The sequence below is a fragment of the Grosmannia clavigera genome, assembly GCF_000143105.1.
Source record: "Grosmannia clavigera kw1407 unplaced genomic scaffold GCSC_156, whole genome shotgun sequence".
Classification (NCBI taxonomy): Eukaryota; Fungi; Ascomycota; class Sordariomycetes; order Ophiostomatales; family Ophiostomataceae; genus Leptographium; species Leptographium clavigerum.
In genome coordinates this window covers 1,133,121-1,150,376 of record NW_014040784.1, presented here as the reverse complement: position 1 = coordinate 1,150,376, position 17,256 = coordinate 1,133,121, and the positions used below count along the sequence as shown (strand labels likewise).

General features: G+C 58.2%; 7 protein-coding genes across 7 annotated transcripts; 5 read left to right on the top strand and 2 right to left on the bottom strand.

The window, feature by feature from the left end:
- Positions 1-216: 216 nt before the first annotated feature.
- CMQ_2204 (cation transporting protein) lies at positions 217-4,251 on the top strand (the record flags this gene model as incomplete). The annotated part of the gene is made up of 3 exons (XM_014316162.1): positions 217-300; positions 362-3,672; positions 3,723-4,251. 3 exons carry the CDS (start codon positions 217-219, stop codon positions 4,249-4,251), a joined length of 3,924 nt encoding a protein of 1,307 aa, XP_014171637.1.
- Positions 4,252-4,486: 235 nt separating this feature from the next.
- CMQ_2172 (lactate/malate dehydrogenase) lies at positions 4,487-5,637 on the bottom strand (the record flags this gene model as incomplete). Its single annotated transcript, XM_014316130.1, has 3 exons — positions 4,487-5,328; positions 5,388-5,505; positions 5,584-5,637. The coding sequence occupies 3 exons, from the start codon at positions 5,635-5,637 to the stop codon at positions 4,487-4,489; spliced, it is 1,014 nt and encodes a 337-aa protein (XP_014171605.1).
- A 763-nt stretch (positions 5,638-6,400) lies between these two features.
- CMQ_2147 (tripeptidyl peptidase sed3) lies at positions 6,401-8,227 on the top strand (the record flags this gene model as incomplete). Its single annotated transcript, XM_014316105.1, has 1 exon — positions 6,401-8,227. The coding sequence occupies one exon, from the start codon at positions 6,401-6,403 to the stop codon at positions 8,225-8,227; it is 1,827 nt and encodes a 608-aa protein (XP_014171580.1).
- A 131-nt stretch (positions 8,228-8,358) lies between these two features.
- CMQ_2256 (uncharacterized protein) lies at positions 8,359-9,485 on the bottom strand (the record flags this gene model as incomplete). The annotated part of the gene is made up of 5 exons (XM_014316214.1): positions 8,359-8,596; positions 8,658-9,035; positions 9,107-9,144; positions 9,201-9,250; positions 9,323-9,485. 5 exons carry the CDS (start codon positions 9,483-9,485, stop codon positions 8,359-8,361), a joined length of 867 nt encoding a protein of 288 aa, XP_014171689.1.
- A 1,614-nt stretch (positions 9,486-11,099) lies between these two features.
- CMQ_2244 (yor025wp-like protein) lies at positions 11,100-14,088 on the top strand (the record flags this gene model as incomplete). The annotated part of the gene is made up of 2 exons (XM_014316202.1): positions 11,100-11,225; positions 11,287-14,088. The coding sequence occupies 2 exons, from the start codon at positions 11,100-11,102 to the stop codon at positions 14,086-14,088; spliced, it is 2,928 nt and encodes a 975-aa protein (XP_014171677.1).
- Positions 14,089-14,256: 168 nt separating this feature from the next.
- Positions 14,257-15,387, top strand: CMQ_2201 (myo-inositol-monophosphatase; the record flags this gene model as incomplete). The annotated part of the gene is made up of 1 exon (XM_014316159.1): positions 14,257-15,387. One exon carries the CDS (start codon positions 14,257-14,259, stop codon positions 15,385-15,387), a length of 1,131 nt encoding a protein of 376 aa, XP_014171634.1.
- A 162-nt stretch (positions 15,388-15,549) lies between these two features.
- On the top strand, positions 15,550-17,094 carry CMQ_2454 (duf890 domain containing protein; the record flags this gene model as incomplete). The annotated part of the gene is made up of 2 exons (XM_014316412.1): positions 15,550-15,671; positions 15,729-17,094. The coding sequence occupies 2 exons, from the start codon at positions 15,550-15,552 to the stop codon at positions 17,092-17,094; spliced, it is 1,488 nt and encodes a 495-aa protein (XP_014171887.1).
- Between the last annotated feature and the right edge of the window lie 162 nt (positions 17,095-17,256).

Below are 17,256 nucleotides of genomic sequence, written 5' to 3'. Positions count from 1 at the left end.
TTATCTCAACATCGTGTCCACTCCAACGACAATCAGTCCATCAAGCTCGGGGTCAATCCCCCCCCGCCTCCTTTCTATTTTTTTCTTGTCCCGCTTCCTCGTCCTTCCTTCTTGATGAGCCTGCAATAAAGGTCCTCTTTTCCATCCACCCCCCCTCCTTTCCCCCCGTCCTCTCTTCTCTCCATCGGACGCCTGTGTGCGTGCCTATCTGTCACGATGGCCCCTTCGCCTCTGGTCGACAACGCCCAGATCAAGGGCGCCGAGCTCTTGAATCCCCTCACCGTCCACTACCATGCCTACGTCTGGCCCCTTTTGTCATCATCTGGCCCGTCTTCTTCTTCTACTACCTTCTCCGCCCGAGCACTACGAACGGTACATTGGCGCGCCCGAATGGACTTTTGTCTGGGTCGGGTCCATCATCACGGTGCAGAGCCTGATCTGGCTGAGTACCAATTGGAGCGTCAATGTCAAGGCCATCTTCACGGCCACCAGGGCCAGCTCGGTCGAAAGTGCCCGGCTGATCAAGGTGATCCCCGTCGCAAACGCTGGTGCCCCGGAAATCTGCAAGCTCGAGCGCCATCAGGTGGCTGGCAAGCCGGTCCTGTCGTTCCTCTTCCAGAAGCGTCGCTTTCTCTACAGTCCCGAGACCAAGTCTTTTGCCACGCTCGCGTACGAGGTCGATGTCGACCCCAAGCCGCTGCTGGGCAAGTTCCAAACGTCCCGGGGTATCGACTCGGACGCCGAACTCACCCGCATCGAGCAGCACTACGGCACCAACACGTTTGACATTCCGGTGCCCACCTTCTCCGAGCTATTCCGCGAGCACGCCGTCGCCCCGTTCTTCGTCTTCCAGGTCTTCTGTGTCGGTCTGTGGATGCTCGACGAGTACTGGTACTATTCGCTCTTCACCCTCGTCATGCTCGTCATGTTCGAGAGCACTGTCGTCTGGCAGCGCCAGCGCACCCTGAGCGAGTTCCGCAGCATGGGCATTAAGCCCTACGACGTCTGGGCCTACCGTCTGAGCAAATGGACCGAGGTGTCCAGCGACCGGCTCTTGCCTGGCGACCTGGTCTCGGTCTCACGCACCAAGGAGGATAGTGGCGTGGCCTGTGACATGCTGCTTGTCGAGGGCACCGCCATCGTCAACGAGGCCATGCTCTCGGGCGAGAGCACCCCGCTTCTCAAGGACTCTGTTCAGCTCCGTCCGGCCGACGCCCCTCTCGACCCCGAGGGCCTCGACAAGAACGCTTTCCTTTGGGGCGGTACCAAGGTCCTGCAGATCACGCACGGCAATTCCGAGGACGCCAAGGCCAAGCCGGCCTCGGGTGTGCCCAAGCCGCCCGACGACGGGGCCATGGCCATTGTGATCAAGACCGGCTTCGAGACGTCGCAGGGTAGCCTCGTGCGCACCATGATCTACTCGACCGAGCGTGTGTCGGCTAACAATGCCGAGGCCCTCCTGTTCATCCTGTTTCTGCTCGTCTTCGCCATTGCCGCGTCCTGGTACGTCTGGGACGAGGGCGTACGGAAGGACCGCAAGCGCTCGAAGCTGCTGCTCGACTGTGTGCTCATCATCACGAGCGTCGTGCCGCCCGAGCTGCCGATGGAGCTGAGCCTGGCTGTGAACACAAGTCTGGCTGCGCTGGCCAAGTTTGCCATCTTCTGCACTGAGCCCTTCCGGATCCCGTTTGCCGGCCGCATCGATGTGGCCTGTTTCGATAAGACCGGCACGTTGACGGGCGAAGATCTGGTTGTCGAGGGCATCGCCGGTCTGGATCTCAGCCGCTCAGGCGCCGACGTCTCGTCTGAGCGCGAGGCCGACGGCGCACACAGCCACATTACGCCCGTCCACGAAGCCAGTCTCGAGACTGTCCTGGTTCTTGCCACGGCCCATGCGCTCGTCAAGCTCGACGAAGGCGAAGTGGTCGGCGATCCAATGGAAAAAGCCACGCTTTCAGCTCTCGGCTGGACGCTCGGCCGCAACGACATCCTCTCGAACAAGGCAGCCACGGCAGGTGCCCGCACGAACGGAAGCACCGTGGGCACGGTTCAGATTAAGCGGCGCTTCCAGTTCTCGTCGGCCCTAAAGAGACAGAGCTCCGTCGCCACGGTGGCCGGCCGCGACGCCAAGACGGGCCAGCGCATCCAGGGCACGTTTGTGGCCGTCAAGGGCGCGCCGGAGACGATCATGAAGCGGCTCGTCTCGGTCCCGAACGACTACGAGGAGACATACAAGTACTTTACACGCATGGGCTCGCGCGTGCTCGCACTCGCATTCAAGCAGCTGACGGTCGACCACGAGCTCGGTGCCGGCAAGATCAACGACCTGAAGCGCGAGGATGTCGAGGCCGGGCTGACCTTTGCCGGTTTCCTGGTGCTGCACTGCCCGCTCAAGGACGACGCCAAGGAGGCGGTGCAGATGCTCAATGAGAGCAGCCACCGGGTGGTGATGATCACGGGCGACAACCCGCTGACGGCCGTGCACGTGGCGCGCGAGGTCGAGATCGTCGACCGTGAGGTGCTGATTCTGGACGTTCCCGACCACAGCGACGGCGGCAAGGACCTGGTCTGGCACAGCGTCGACGACAAGGTGCGCATCTCGGTGGACCCGACCAAGCGGCTGGACCCAGACATTCTCCGGACCAAAGACCTCTGCGTGACGGGCTACGCGCTGTCGCAGCTCAAGGACCAACCGGCCTGGCTCGACGTCCTGCGGTACACGTGGGTGTATGCGCGAGTGTCGCCCAAGCAGAAGGAAGACATCCTCCTCGGACTCAAGGACATGGGCTACTACACGCTGATGGCAGGCGACGGGACCAACGACGTGGGCGCGCTCAAGCAGGCGCACATTGGCGTGGCACTGCTCAACGGCACGCCCGACGACCTCACGCGCATTGCCGAGCACGCGCGCAACACCAAGATGAAGGAACTGTACCAGAAGCAGGTGGACCTGATGAAGCGCTGGAACCAGGCGGCGCCGCCGGTGCCGGTGGTGATTGCACATCTGTACCCGGCAGGGCCGAGCAACCCACACCTGGCCAAGGCGGTCGAGCGAGAGGCCGCGCGCAAGAACATGACGCCCGAAGAGTACACCAAAGCGTTTGTGCCCAGCGGCGGCGATGTGGAGACGATCACGTCGCCGGCCGCGCAGCAGCTGCTCAACCAGGGTCACAACGCGCCACGAAACCAGATGCAGCAGAAGGCAGCCGGGCTGGCGGACCAGCTGACGGCGAGCATGATGGACAGCGAGATGAACGAGGACGAGCCGCCGACGCTGAAGCTGGGCGACGCGTCGGTGGCGGCGCCGTTTACGAGCAAGCTGCGCAACGTGATCGCCATCCCCAACATCATCCGCCAGGGTCGCTGCACGCTCGTGGCCACGATCCAGATGTACAAGATCCTGGCGCTCAACTGCCTGATCTCGGCCTACAGTCTCAGCGTCCTCTACCTGGAGGGCATCAAGTTTGGCGACGGCCAGTACACCATCAGCGGCATGCTCATGAGCGTGTGCTTCCTGTCCATCTCGCGCGCCCGCTCGGTCGAGGGTCTGTCCAAGGAACGGCCGCAGCCGAACATTTTCAACTTTTACATTATCGGGTCGATTCTCGGGCAGTTTGCCGTTCACGTGACGACGCTCATCTACATTGCGCGGTTCTGCGACAAGATAGCACCGTGAGTTCCACTGTCTTTTTTAGTCATTCCTCCACCCGCTAACAGTCCAGTCGCGGTGACGATATCGATCTTGAGGCCGACTTCACGCCCTCGCTGCTCAACAGCGCCGTGTACCTGCTGCAGCTGATTCAGCAGATCTCGACGTTTGCGGTCAACTACCAGGGCCGGCCGTTCCGCGAGTCGCTGTCGGAGAACAAGGGCATGTACTACGGCATCGTGGGCGTGACAGGGATCGCGTTTGCCTGCAGCACCGAGTTCGTCCCAGAGCTGAACGAGATGATGAAGCTGGTGCCCTTCTCGAGCGAGTTCAAGACCACCATGACCGCGGTCATGGCCATCGACTATGCGGCCTGCTATGTGATCGAGGTGATCCTCAAGTTCCTCTTCTCGGACCTGCGGGCGCGTGACATTGCCGAGCGCCGGCCGGACCAGCTGGAGCGCGAGCGCGTGCGCAAGAAGGCCGAGCAGCTGAGAAAGGCCGAAGAGGAGGACAAGCAGCGGCTAGACAAGGTGGCTGTCTTTGAGCAGCAGCTGCTGGAGCGCCGGCAGCGGCTACAGGCGGCACGTCAAGGGCGATAGAGCAAGCGAGACTGGAGCTGAGGCTGGGGTTAGGTAATTGGAATGGATAGAGGGTCCCGGGTAGAGAACGACAGGATACTCCGTAGAGCTCAGCCATAGCAGTCAATGCAGCCAGTCAAAACGATCGGGTCCACCAGTCACGTGATTAGTAGTGTTCTTTCATTATGTATTTATTTTTTACTGTTCGTTACACCCCGTGTATAGCTAGCTGCCTTGCCACTGCACAGAGTCTCGCTTAGTTGCCGGGGCTGGAGGCAGCAAAGGTGACGCCCTTGGCAATGTTCTTCTTGAGGTCCTCAAAGGCGACGGCCAGAAGCTTCTCCTCGTTGGCGTCGACCTTGCCGAGAGGCAGGATCTTGGAGACACCGTCGGGGCCAAGCTCGACCTGGGAAGAGAAGAATTCGATGCCCTGGTCCTTGTAGAGCGGGCTGTCGACAAAGGTGGGCTCGACGACGCCCTTCTCGCCCTGGGCGGCGCGCAGGACGGAGTCGGCGAAGCGGGCGCCGGCAAAGGCCATGGACAGGGTGGCAGAGCCGGCACCATCCTTGGCCTTGACGACCTCATCGCCGCCGAACTGGACGCGGTGGACGAGGTCGGCGTTGTCGGACAGCTCCGGGTGGCTGCTCTGGCTGAAGAGCGGCACGATGGTGTGGCCGCTGTGGCCGCCGACGACGACGATCTTCTCATCCTTGGGGTCGGAGCTGGCGATCTCGCTGACGAAGCGGCTGGCACGGACGACGTCGAGCGTGGTCACGCCAAAGAGGCGCTTCGGGTCGTAGACGCCGCGGGCCTTGAACACCTCAGCCACGATGGGCACCGTGCTGTTGACTGGGTTCGAGATGACGAGCACCTTGGCCTTGGGGGCCGACTCGGCCACAGCCTTGGCCAGGTCGCGCACGATGCTGGCGTTGGTGTTGAACAGGTCGTCCCGCGACATGCCCGGCTTCCGAGGCACGCCGGCCGGGATGAGCACCACCTCGGCGTCCTTGAGGGCCGAAGCCAGGCCGGCCTCGTCGGTCGGCGCAAAGCCCTTGGCCGTCGACTTGGTGTTGACGTGTGCAATGTCCGCAGCGACACCTGTCCGGTCAGCCGGCTGCCATGACGCCGAGACGCCTTCCACAGAGAAGGAAACGTACCGGGAGCACCGCGGATGTCGTACAGAGCAAGCTCCGTCACGCGCGGGTTGAGCTTCAGCAGCAGAGACAGCGGCTGGCCAATGCCACCGGCAGCACCGAGGACGGTGACCTTGGACAGCTGGCGCGATAGTTAGCAACAGAGCACCACGCAGATCGCCGCTGGGCCGACGGCGATCCGTTCGGACGGTTTCCTTACGTCTCGGGCAGTGGCCGAAAAGGCCCGGCGCTGGATGCGGGACACGGAGAACATGGTGAAGAACGTTGCTGTGTGCGAGCGAGGATGGACTGGGCAGCCGACGATGGATTGAGAATAGGGCGAAAAGAGGAGGAGGAGGTGGAAGAGAGAAGATATTATTCTGGTTGTGTGCACGGCAAGACGGAAGTTTTGCGCTATATTACGGAGTATTTGCAAGCTGTTTCGTACTGCAAAGTGGGTCCTCTCCATTTAAAAGAAATCCTACAAAATTGGAGAAAACGAAAAGACGGCACCGCACGCCATCCCGCGTCTGGCCTAGCGCCCACTGCTTCAGACGGTATCCTCGGAGGAGAACGGGGAACAGCGCATGCCGAGCTCGACGCGAACAGCTCTAGTTCGCCTGGCCCAAAAGGGCGAAGGGCGACGGGTCGATGGTGCCGTCATTGTGAGAAGGCGGTGGATCGGGGCAGAACCGAGTCCCCTGCAGGTTGCGGGGCACGCACTGTAAGTCGAAGAAGCATCACGAAGCTTTTGCCGGATGGATGGATCGCTGATGTCCTGCTTCATCGCTGCAGGCCAGGCTGCAATGTCTGTCGACTTTGAGGCTCATCAATGCATTAGATAGATTTTGTCTCGCTATCCAATGGCTCGACTTCTCCTCGTTCCTTCCTTCTGGGAGTCGTCCCTTCCTCGAAGACGATGCACGCAATCAGGCTCCCGTTCAACCATGGCTTCTTTATATGTAGCACTTGATTCTCCTCGAATGCGATTCATCTTCTCTGCATCCTGACATCCGTCCGACATCCCAGTCCTCAATATGTATAGTATCCCCTATTATTCTGCACTTGTGGCCGCAGCGCTTCTGCCCCTCACCCTTGCACAGCCGTCTGTCGTTGTCGAAGACACACCTCAAGTCCCGTTTGGATGGCATCTTAAATCAAAGGCCAACGGCAATGAGTCTCTCAGCCTCTCCATTGCATTGGCCCAGCCAGGTCTGGACGACTTGGAGGCCTTTATGCTCGGTCAGCCGACCCGGTCGCAAAGCACAGCACCTGCTAGCTTTCTCTCGCAGTCGCAGCTGCTCGCATATCAGACACCACCCGACAGTGCTGTACATGCCGTGATGGACTGGCTCGCAGATAACCAGATTCATGATGCACAGATCGATGGGCCCTGGATACGACTCAACACGACGGTCGCCAGTGCAAGACGTCTGTTCGAGGCAGATGTGGCGCTCTACTCCCACGGAAACGCGTCTCCCGTTCTGCGGGCTCCCAGATACACCGTTCCAGCATCTCTCGCCGATTACATTGACTTTGTGTTCCCCTTGGCCCACTTCATGCCTCCCCGGCCGACCCCCCTCTCGACAGACCAGGCTCAGATTCGAGGATTTAAATACTCTGCAAATAGCTTCACCAACGAGACTTGTGATTCTGGCCTCAGCAGCCCTACCTGCATCAGGAAGCTATACAACTGGCCCCTGAATATCTCGTCACATCAGACGCCCTCCCCGGTGCGTCTGGGAATTGCCGGCTTTCTTGGGCAGTACATCCGATATAACGACGTCAAAGCGTTTCTGCGCTTGTTTGCGCCTGAAATCGCAAGCTCTGCTCCGGAGTACAGTTTTAACGTCGAGCTCATCAACGGGGGCAAAAACCCACAGAGCGGGCTAAGTCTCGCCGGCACTGAAGCCTCGCTGGACGTGCAGTACGCCATGGCACTGGCGTTCCCGGCCCAGATCACCTACTACAGCACCGGGGGGATAGCAAGAAAAGTTGGGCCGAAAGGGCAGCTCTTACCGCCAGAAGCCACTGACAACGAGCCGTACATGAGCCTTTTGACCTATTTGGTGGGTCTTCCAGACCACCTCGTGCCGCACGTCCTCTCCGTCTCATACAGCGACGACGAGCAATCTGTGCCGCGGCCATATGCAACTTGGGTTTGCCGCCTATTTCTGCAGCTGGCCTCACGAGGGACAACAGTTCTCGTAGCCTCCGGAGATGGGGGCAGTCGCGGCATCGGACAAGAGTTCTGCTTGCGCAACGACGGGTCCGGCGAGCGCACGCTGTTGCCAACCTTTCCGGCATCGTGTCCTTGGGTCACCGCCGTGGGTTCCACTAACAATAATCCGCCGACTCAGGCGTCGGGCTTCAGCGCTGGTGGCTTCAGCAACTACTTTCCACGCCCACGCTGGCAAAACGGAATGGCCAGCAAGTACATCTCTACGGTACTACAAGGCAGCAACAGCATCAGCGACAAAGAGGGCCTGTACAATGCCAGTGGTCGTGCCATTCCAGACATTGCCGCAGTAGGGTCTGATTTCCCCATTGTATGGGAAGACTTTACGATCCCCATTTCGGGCACCAGCGCGAGCACACCTGTGGTCGCGTCTATGATTGCCATGGTCAACGATGTACGGCTGCGGGCTGGCCGGCCGCCACTAGGCTGGCTGAATGGAAAACTCTACTCTCACGGCTTACAGACCGTGTATCAAGACATAGTCGACGGCATCAGCTTCGGATGCCCTTTCAATCGGATAGAAAGCGTGTCCGGCTGGCCTGCTGCGCCTGGCTGGGATGCGGTAACCGGACTCGGCGTACCTCACGACTTGTCGTTGCTGATGGACGCTCTGGTCAATGCATAGTGCTTGAACAAGGTAGATTGGAAGGCTCAGCCCCTTATTGTACCAATTATGTAGAGAAGCTTAGCTAGTATGCTTAACTCTTTCCGCTTGTTTGTCCTCTGCTACTCCTATGAATATGCACGCCTCGTCTTCTACGGCGACAGGCTCACGCAGCCCGTGGAGCTGTCCTCTTCGAAGATTCCACCATAAATGATTCCCTCATCAATGTCAGACTCCTGGGTTCCATTGTGCACGATATCACTGCCGCCGTCGATGGGTTTCTTGAGCATGCCAAAGTGGAACTCGCCTTGGCCGCTGATGTCGTTGGAGAGGGCCTGGGTGACGGCCTTGAGGGACGAGTTGCCGGTGGAGAAGAATACTTGTGTGGTACTGTGGATGTCAGAAAGGTGCTCGTTCTGGGGAACTGTTAGGAGATTTTCAGAAGGCTTACAGATTATTGAAGTCCATCGTCACAGCGAAGTTGTGAAACACGTCCGGCAGAAATGGAGTGCTAAAGAGCACCTGAGGCGGATTTACGTTGACGTTGCCTAGCAGCTGTAAAGTGTCAGGGTTGGCTGTCTCTTGGCCGATGAGAGTGCCGGTTTTCAGCACCAGCTGGTTCGTGCTGAAGTCGCTGCTCTCCAAAAAGACGAGCTGGTATTCGTGAGACAGGTTGAGTGGCCGCTCCGAGTCCTTCATGAGACTGAAATGCAGTGTCTTGATGCCCGTTGTCGACGGATCGGTGCCCGAGTTGCTTGCCGGGAGCATCTCGGCGCGGCGAAAGCCTGTTTGGACGTTGCTGGCGCTGGGGGCAAAAATGGACTCGTCACTGTTGCCGAGGAAAGAAGAGAAGAGTCAACAATGACAGCAGGCTACCAGGGCTACAGGATCGGACTGTACCTGATGGTGACCTCGAAAGGGACAGTATTCTCGTCGAACTGGGACAGGTCAGACCGGACAGCGGAGGGTGGCAGATCAGCTGGAGACTACCTACTATAGAGCCCTTCTGAGCCGGCAGCCGAAGGAGCTGGCTGAGCGTCAAATCTGTTCGGCCGAGACGGCGGCTGTGAGCGACGGTCTACCTCTCTCCTCTCTTTCCGCGCGGGGACAACGTACTTTTGCCAAAGACATTGTTCGGATTAAATACACCATTCGCAGTGTCGAAAGTGGTGAGATTGAATGTCGATGGCACACGGCCGTCGAACTGCAATGCGCAAGTTTTCGCGAGCACGGCTGTCGTCGCCGACGCAAGAAGAACGAGAGAATGACGTGCGAGCATGATGAGTTGACTTGGAAAAAAGAGGTGGGAACCGGTCCTCACAAAAATATACTGTGTACGGAGTAAACGAAGCGAAACGAATGTGCGTGTACGATGTGCAATTGGAAACTAAGAAACAGAAACGAGCAGGACCCATGCAGATATATGTCGAGCAAAGCGGACACTTTGCGCATCCCGAAGCTTTAAGCGATACGTCGTACATCTTGAATACGAAGTATTTAGGCCGGTCCACGAAAATGTAGAAAAGGGGGTGTTCGTCTCAACTTGCCCCGACAATCGCCATTAGGTATCTTCCCGAAGAGTGGAATACCGGTGAACAGAAAAGTTAACTCTAACATTACTCCGCACGTACAACTTGATTGACAGTCCTAACTAGAATAAAAGTAAGGGGAAGATGAGAGTGTGGAGAGATATAATAAGGCTTGTCGATTTCGTGCAATGTATTCTTAACACCTGATTGGTCGGATTTCAGTTGTTCTTCAGCGAAAGCGTTCACGCCTACGATTTCCAGTGTAGCCTGGCATACCAAAATCCGACGAAGCAAATGAGCAGCGATTAAGAAATAGAACCATCGGTAGGTCTCCTTCTTATATGAAGACTGCAGGGAAGACCACAGTTGCCTTACAAGGGCAGCCATTGGTGCTAAGCGAGCTGTACATAAATAGCGTCGAGCTGTTGTCGTGAATAGAAGAAAGAAAGACAGATAAATATGCATATTAAGCAAGAAACAAGTGACTGGGAGAAAGAAGTGAGCATTCTCGTGGGCAGGCTGATGTTTCCTCGATAAACGAGCGAGTTGCTCGGCCGTGGACCGCTCTCTCATTGGCCAAAACGGCAGGTGGGACCGCACCATGGCCTCGTATGCTCCCATCTTTGAAGGGAAAGCGCGACTTGGGCCGTACACAAACCCGACGTAGAAGGACTTCACGACTTCTCTTAACTGTCCTGGGGGCTTCGATTTTCGCTTTTCTCTTTGCATTTTGCATTTGCCTTGTCTGGATTTTCGCGACTTGACGACCTTTTGTCGACAAGACAGAACGCCTGCCCGCGACGCGGTATTACCGACGGCCACACTGTGCCATCGGGCCACTGTTTGGGGATTGGCAGACCACTGCCGCGAACATCTTGCCCGACGCGTTTCTGAGTGCTTTTGCTCTTTCCAGCCACTCTTTTAGGACCGGAATGACGGCTAGGACAAGTCGAAACCATACCCGGACTTGTTGCAAACCGTGCCGTCAATTGTGGGAGTCGATCCTGCTGCTAGCTGCACACCCTGCTGGAGCTCAGGCGCGTCGGTAGTCTTGGCCTCCACACAACTTGTTCCTACCGCTCTTCTTGAATGGCATCTTTATGTGGTATATTTTTTGGCGTTTCGGTGACTTTTCAGCAATAGACAGCGTACCTCGAACTCGCAATGCTTGAATGAACTGAGCAAGACCGAAGCCAGATGCTCGTCCTGCTAGGAGTACTGCATCTTGAAGCCCTATCTCGAACAGCCGGACCTGACCGCCATATTTCGAGCTCCAAGAAGCTGCTACATACAACTCCCTAAGAGATACGGACGGCGACAAGATATACCTGTCTCCGGACCGATATATTTCGCGTGCGGCCAGCATGCCGACGTCGCATGTTTTGCCGGAGTCCGAGCAGTTGCTGCAGGATATAGCCGACTGCTTGGGGAAGGCAAAGAAGGTCCTTGTGGTGACCGGTGCTGGCATCAGTACCAACTCTGGTATCCCCGTGAGTACCTCCAGGCCTGGCTGTCCTGTATACCTGCTCGCAAGCTGACAAACGCATACAGGATTTCCGATCTAAAAATGGCCTCTATTCTCTCATCCAAGCCAAATTTGAAGCGGCTGCATGTGCCGACTCCACAGAAGTTGAGTCGGAAAGTGATATACCCGCCAGCCAGGAGCCACCTACCAAACGGCGAAAACTCCGGGTAAAGGACGAGGGTACACAAGAAGAGCTGCCCCATGGTACCAGCCGTCGTGGCTCCAATAAGAAAGAAACAAGTCTTTCCGACACCGTGGTGGAAGCTGGTTCGACAATTCACGTAGCAGTACCTGCTTCTCAGTACTCGGACGTTGGGACAATATATTGTGCGCCCGACACATCTGATGGCGACCAGTCGATCGTGGTACGACTACCGAATCGAACTCACCGACCTGCAGATACTCTAAGCACGCCGGCGTGCCCTCTTCCAAACGAGTCTATTGTGAGAGAGTCAATAGAGTGCATAGGAGAACCGGCTTGCAAGTTCGAAGATGTATCGTCACACCTCCCGACCTCATCACCGCTATCGTCACCGCCACCTATCCTTTTCGACCCAGAGGATGAAACTTTTGGCTCCGGGGTGTCCACTTCTTCCGACTCTGACTCGGAAACGGACGAGGCCACCAGTCCGTCACATCCCTCCCTCTCTACACAGTCATCGTATTCTAGTCGCAGCGGTTTGCCAAACATGAAGGGGCGCGAACTGTTCGATGCGTCTATCTGGGCCGATCCTTTGAAAACATCAGTCTTTTATACATTTGCCACGACTCTCCGGCAGAAGGTCAAGAGCGTCATACCAACCCCTAGTCACCAGTTCATCTCGAATCTACGCGACACCGGAAAGCTTGTCCGGTGTTACACACAAAACATCGATGAGATCGAAGAAAAGGTGGGCTTGACGACAAGCTTGGTGTTGGGACCAGGCAAGAAGGGCCGGTTTTCGACACGGACAGCGTCCCGGGCCTCTACTGGTACTGGCACCTCTACCCCCCAGGAGCATGAAGCCGGAAGCCAAACACAGGGGCAGAGTCAGGCTCAGGCTCCGGTTCAGATCCAGGTCCAGGGCCAAGGCGATACCCTACAGGCGCCTGGAAAGGCCACCGCAAACCAAGACCCCCGTAATCGTGGCGTCGAGTGCGTATTTCTTCACGGATCGCTTCGTATGCTTCGATGCTTTCGATGTGGCCACACCACTCCATGGGACGAAAATGGCCGAGAGAATGAGACGTTGTCGGGACGGCAGCCTAGCTGCCCGCGATGCGAAGGTGCCACAGCTGCGCGTGAAGGGCGTGGAAAGCGCGCTCTGGCTGTAGGAAAGCTGCGCCCAGACATTGTTCTCTACGGCGAAGAGCACCCGAATGCGCACCTAATTTCGCCAATCGTCCAGCATGATATTTCTCTAGCTCCTGATATTATGCTCATCCTGGGCACAAGCCTGAAGGTACACGGGCTCAAGGTTCTCATACGCGAGTTCTCCAAAGCAGTCCACAGCAGGGCAGGCAAGGTTGTGTTTGTGAACCTAACGAAGCCCTCTGAGAGCGTCTGGTCCGACGTGATCGACTACTGGATACAGTGGGACTGTGACGCATGGGTACACGACCTGAAAGAGAGGAAACCGGCACTTTGGCTACCGCCGGGGTCCGCTGCAGAGGACGCGAAAAAGAAACGCAAGAGCTCTAGCAATCGCCGCAGCAAAGACGAAAGCCAGCCACAGGAACAGGATAAAACACCGAAGGAGACCGACGACGAGAAGGCGGTTATGGAGCCAAATGGGAAGGAAGACGAATCGGGAAAGATGCTGGCAAAGACGGAGAAGAGGGCAGCCAACAAGGATGAATCAGATGATGCGAATACGGCTGACCGGCTGCCCAATCCGGATGCAGAGCGGCCGCTGTCCGTCGGGGACGACACTGCGAACGGGGCCTTTGTGGTTTGGAAGATCATGAACGAGTTTGCACGTATCTCGGGCCGGCCAGATGGAGACCTACCGAAGGTGAAGAAGGCTCGTGCAGGGTCTGGCCGGAGAAAGCCGCGACACTCTGCTCCAGTTGGACTGATGGGGGGCGAGCTGCAAATCATACTGGAAAGCCAAGCAGGCAATAGCATGGGCAAAGTGGGACGTGTAGGACAGCTGCAGGCGGAAGAAGGCCAAGAAGCGCCCCAGCGAAGCGGACCTTTGCCAGTTGCGGCAAGCAAGGCGTCTCCTGATGCAGTCAGCGCCGAAGTCCACACCGCCCCGCCAGCCAAGACGACAAGCACCCGGACTACAAGCTCGAAAGTGGTGAAGCTAAAAGTGGAAGACTACTCGATTCTCTCTGCTGTGAAGGCCAACCCTCGACGAAGGCAGTCTAAGAAGCTCCTTGAGGCGCAGGAAACAGAAGCCCTTCGAAAAACGGGTCGGCGAGGTCGACCTTCAGATCCCGAGCAAGAAAAGAAAGCGACTAGAAGGCGGGCTAAGTCAATGGGTGCGTTGCCTGGGACAGCGACGGTCGAAAGTGAGCAGCAGCAGCAGCAGCAGCCGGCTTGGACGGAGACCGATAAGGTTGCCGAGAAGCTCTGGGCACAGCTCGCGAAGCCGCCAGGTCGAGGGCCAGCCAGCCTTCCGACAGCTAATCCGACGGGTGGCAAGTTGCAAGGCGAAGCGGAAGCAGAGGCCTTTGCGATATCATCTGCAGCTATGCCGCCGCTGAAGCCGATTTTGGGAAACGTGTTCTTTTTTCAGGATCCGCTGTACAATAGCTACGGGTTTCCACCGCCTTGGCCGCAAGTCTGGAGCTGTAACGAACAAGTGCGACGGGAAGCTGATGAGCACGGCAGAGGTGGCTGAGTAATATAGCCGTTTGAGTGTACGAGTACGGAGTAGTATATTTTATGCAGCATAAGATTCCCCACCGCAGATTTAGCGCATGGGGATTGGAGGTTTTTGTGTCATATCTGGGAAGCAGCTAATGCGACATTTGCCGGGCTGCAATTTTGACCAAGCTGCACGGACGCAATGGACAGCGAGTATCGGAAAGAGCTCGAGGTGGCGATCGGAGTGGTGAAGCAGGCGGCCCGCATCAGCCAAGAGGTGCTTCCGGACCAAGACAAGGGCGCGATCGAAAAGGACGACAACCTGGGGCCTGTGACGGTAGGCGACTTTGCGATCCAGGCGCTGCTGACGGCCTCGCTGCACCATGCATTTCCGGAGGACGGGTTTGTGGGCGAGGAGGCGGCCTCGGCGCTGCGAGAGAACGCGGCACTCTGTGAGCGAGTCTGGGGGCTGGTGCAATCTGCGGGCGACCAGGACGAAGACGGCTTCTGTACGATACCGGCATCGAAGGAGGATATGTGCGACATGATCGACCGATGTCAGACGGCACCAGGACCAGGTCGAGTGTGGGTGTTTGATCCGATTGACGGGACGAAGACGTTTCTGCGGCGGGAACAGTACGCAATCAACGTGGCACTGCTGGTGGACGGAAAGCAGACAGTTGCTGTTGTTGGCTGCCCGCTGCTCTCACCCGACGCGGACATTGAGCGGAAGGACACGGACAGGCCGATCGACAACAGCTCTGTCGATCCGACGGGCCGTGGATGTCTGCTCTTTGCGGTCCGATCGCACGGCACGTTTGTGCAGCCTCTGCTAGAGGGTGGCGGGAGTAACAGGCCGGCAAAGGTGGTGCCGAGGAAGCTGGAGCTCCATGCAGCCGCTAAAGGCGCAGCAGAGCTGCGGGCACTGCGTCCTGTGACGAGCTTCTTTCTGCAGAGCTCCGCGCTGGACGAAGTGCACCGAGCAGTGGCAGCCAAGCTGGGCGTGCCGTTTCCAGGCGGTGATCTTGTCGGCTGGGTGCCACGGTGGGCGTCGCTGGCGATGGGGCTGGCCAACATGACGGTGTGGGTGTACTACAAGCGCGGGCGGCACGCCAAGATCTGGGACCACGCGGGTGCAATGTTGCTGTTCGAGGAGGTCGGCGGAACAATCACAGATGTGGACGGAAAGCCACTGGACTTGCTGGCTGGCCGGATCATGACGGCCAACTTTGGCTTTGTGGCGGCGGCGGCAGACGTTCACGGAACGGTCCTGGGGGCTGTGCACGATGTTCTGCGCGAGCAGGGCCGACTGGACCTGTTGGGGGAGAATTGAGATGGCCTGTCTTTCTTGCATAACATTTTGGAGCATCTTGGGAATGGAGCTGTGCATGGTGAATTGTGATTGGTCAACCACGTGCATTTTGCTTACCTAACTTCAGTCAGCCGTGGCAGACGCGAATTGAAGGTCAACTGCTAAAACCTAGGACGCAACGCCATGATCTTGTATGATTGGCCGCACGGCGGCTCCGACAAGGGCGAGGCTTACTATCGCAATCTCTACAAGGACCGCATCGATTTCCGTGAGCTGGGTCGTTCTGATGCAGCGCTGGCCGCAGTGTAGGTCCGCCCTGTTTTGGTACTCTTTCTTCGTCACCCACTGACGTGCAGAGACAGACTCGACAATCACGGCCAGATTGACTTTCAGGATGCGCAGGCGGTGAAGCAGCTGACGACGGCGCTGCTGCGGCGCGACTTTGGCCTCGCCGTCGACCTTCCCGACGACCGACTGTGTCCACCGGTGCCCAGTCGCCATACTTACATATTGTGGCTCAAGATGCTTCTGGACAGCAGCAGTAGTGGACGTGCTACTGAGCCGTTAATCGGGCTGGACATTGGCACCGGGGCCAGCTGCATCTATCCGTTGCTGGGCTGCGTGCAGCGGCCGGATTGGTGCTTTGTGGCGACGGACATTGACGAGGACAGCCTTGGCTGTGCGCGAGCGAACGTGAGACGCAACCAACTGGAGGACCGGATCCGGGTGCTGCCGGTGCGCACGCCGGACGACCGGCTGATCCCCGACGAGACGGGGTCACGGCCGCTGTCGTTCACGATGACGAACCCGCCGTTCTACGAGTCCGCTGCCGAGATGACGGCGTCTGCCCGAGCCAAAGAACGGCCACCGCATGCCGTCTGTACGGGTGCAGCCAACGAGATGGTCACGCCGGGTGGCGAAGTCGCGTTTGTGGGCCGGCTGCTGGCCGAATCGGTCGAGAGACACGCCGCCGGCCGCGACGTCACCGGCTGCTGGTACACGGCGATGCTGGGCAAGCTGTCGAGCCTGGTGGCCGTAGTCGAGCAGCTGCGGGCTCGTGGCATCGACAACTACGCCGTTACGGCCTTTGTGCCGGGAAGCAGCAGCAAGAGCAGCAAAAGCAGCAAAAGCAGCAAAAGCAAGACCCGTCGCTGGGCTATCGGCTGGAGCTTTGGTGGCATGCGGCCGTCGGCCGAGGCAGCACGGGGGGCCGATCACGGCGGCGGCATCGATGCGTTTCGCCACCTGCTGCCCCCCAGCCCAGAGGCCGACGTCTGGAGCGTGGGGGCTTCGTCGTCTTCGTCTTCGTCACGGCCGGCCGCCATCGCCCGGCTCGCCAACGCCCTGGACGCCCAGATGCACGAGCTCGAACTGTCCGCCTGGACATGGGACCGCCAGCTTCTGCGCGGTGTCGGTCGGGCGCGCGAGAATGTCTGGGCGCGGGCATGGCGTCGCCGGAAGCAGCGAGCAGAGCAGGAAGCCGAAGCAAAGGGCAACGGACAGACAGATGACCATGTGGACAATGTGCCTGCGCCGGGGGAGTGTGCCTTTGGCTTCGTTCTCTCGGTGCAGGTCGGCGTGGCCGAGACGGTCGTGCGCTGCCGCTGGATCGAGGGACACAGCGACGTCCTGTTCCAGAGCTTCTGCGGCTTTCTGAGGAGGAAGCTCAAGGAGACGGATCCGACAGGGGACGACGACCGCATGGAGGATGTGTCTGGGAAGCAGTGAGGAGCTTTTCTCGGCGGCAAGGATGGTAGCAGTGTCTCTATTTTCTGGAGTTCGGGTTCACTTAGCCGCGAATAGGAAGAGAACAAAAGGAGGCTTTGATGTAGAGCATCTTGTCGGATAGCAGACGTGAACACAGTGTATACACAGTGTAATATAAATATA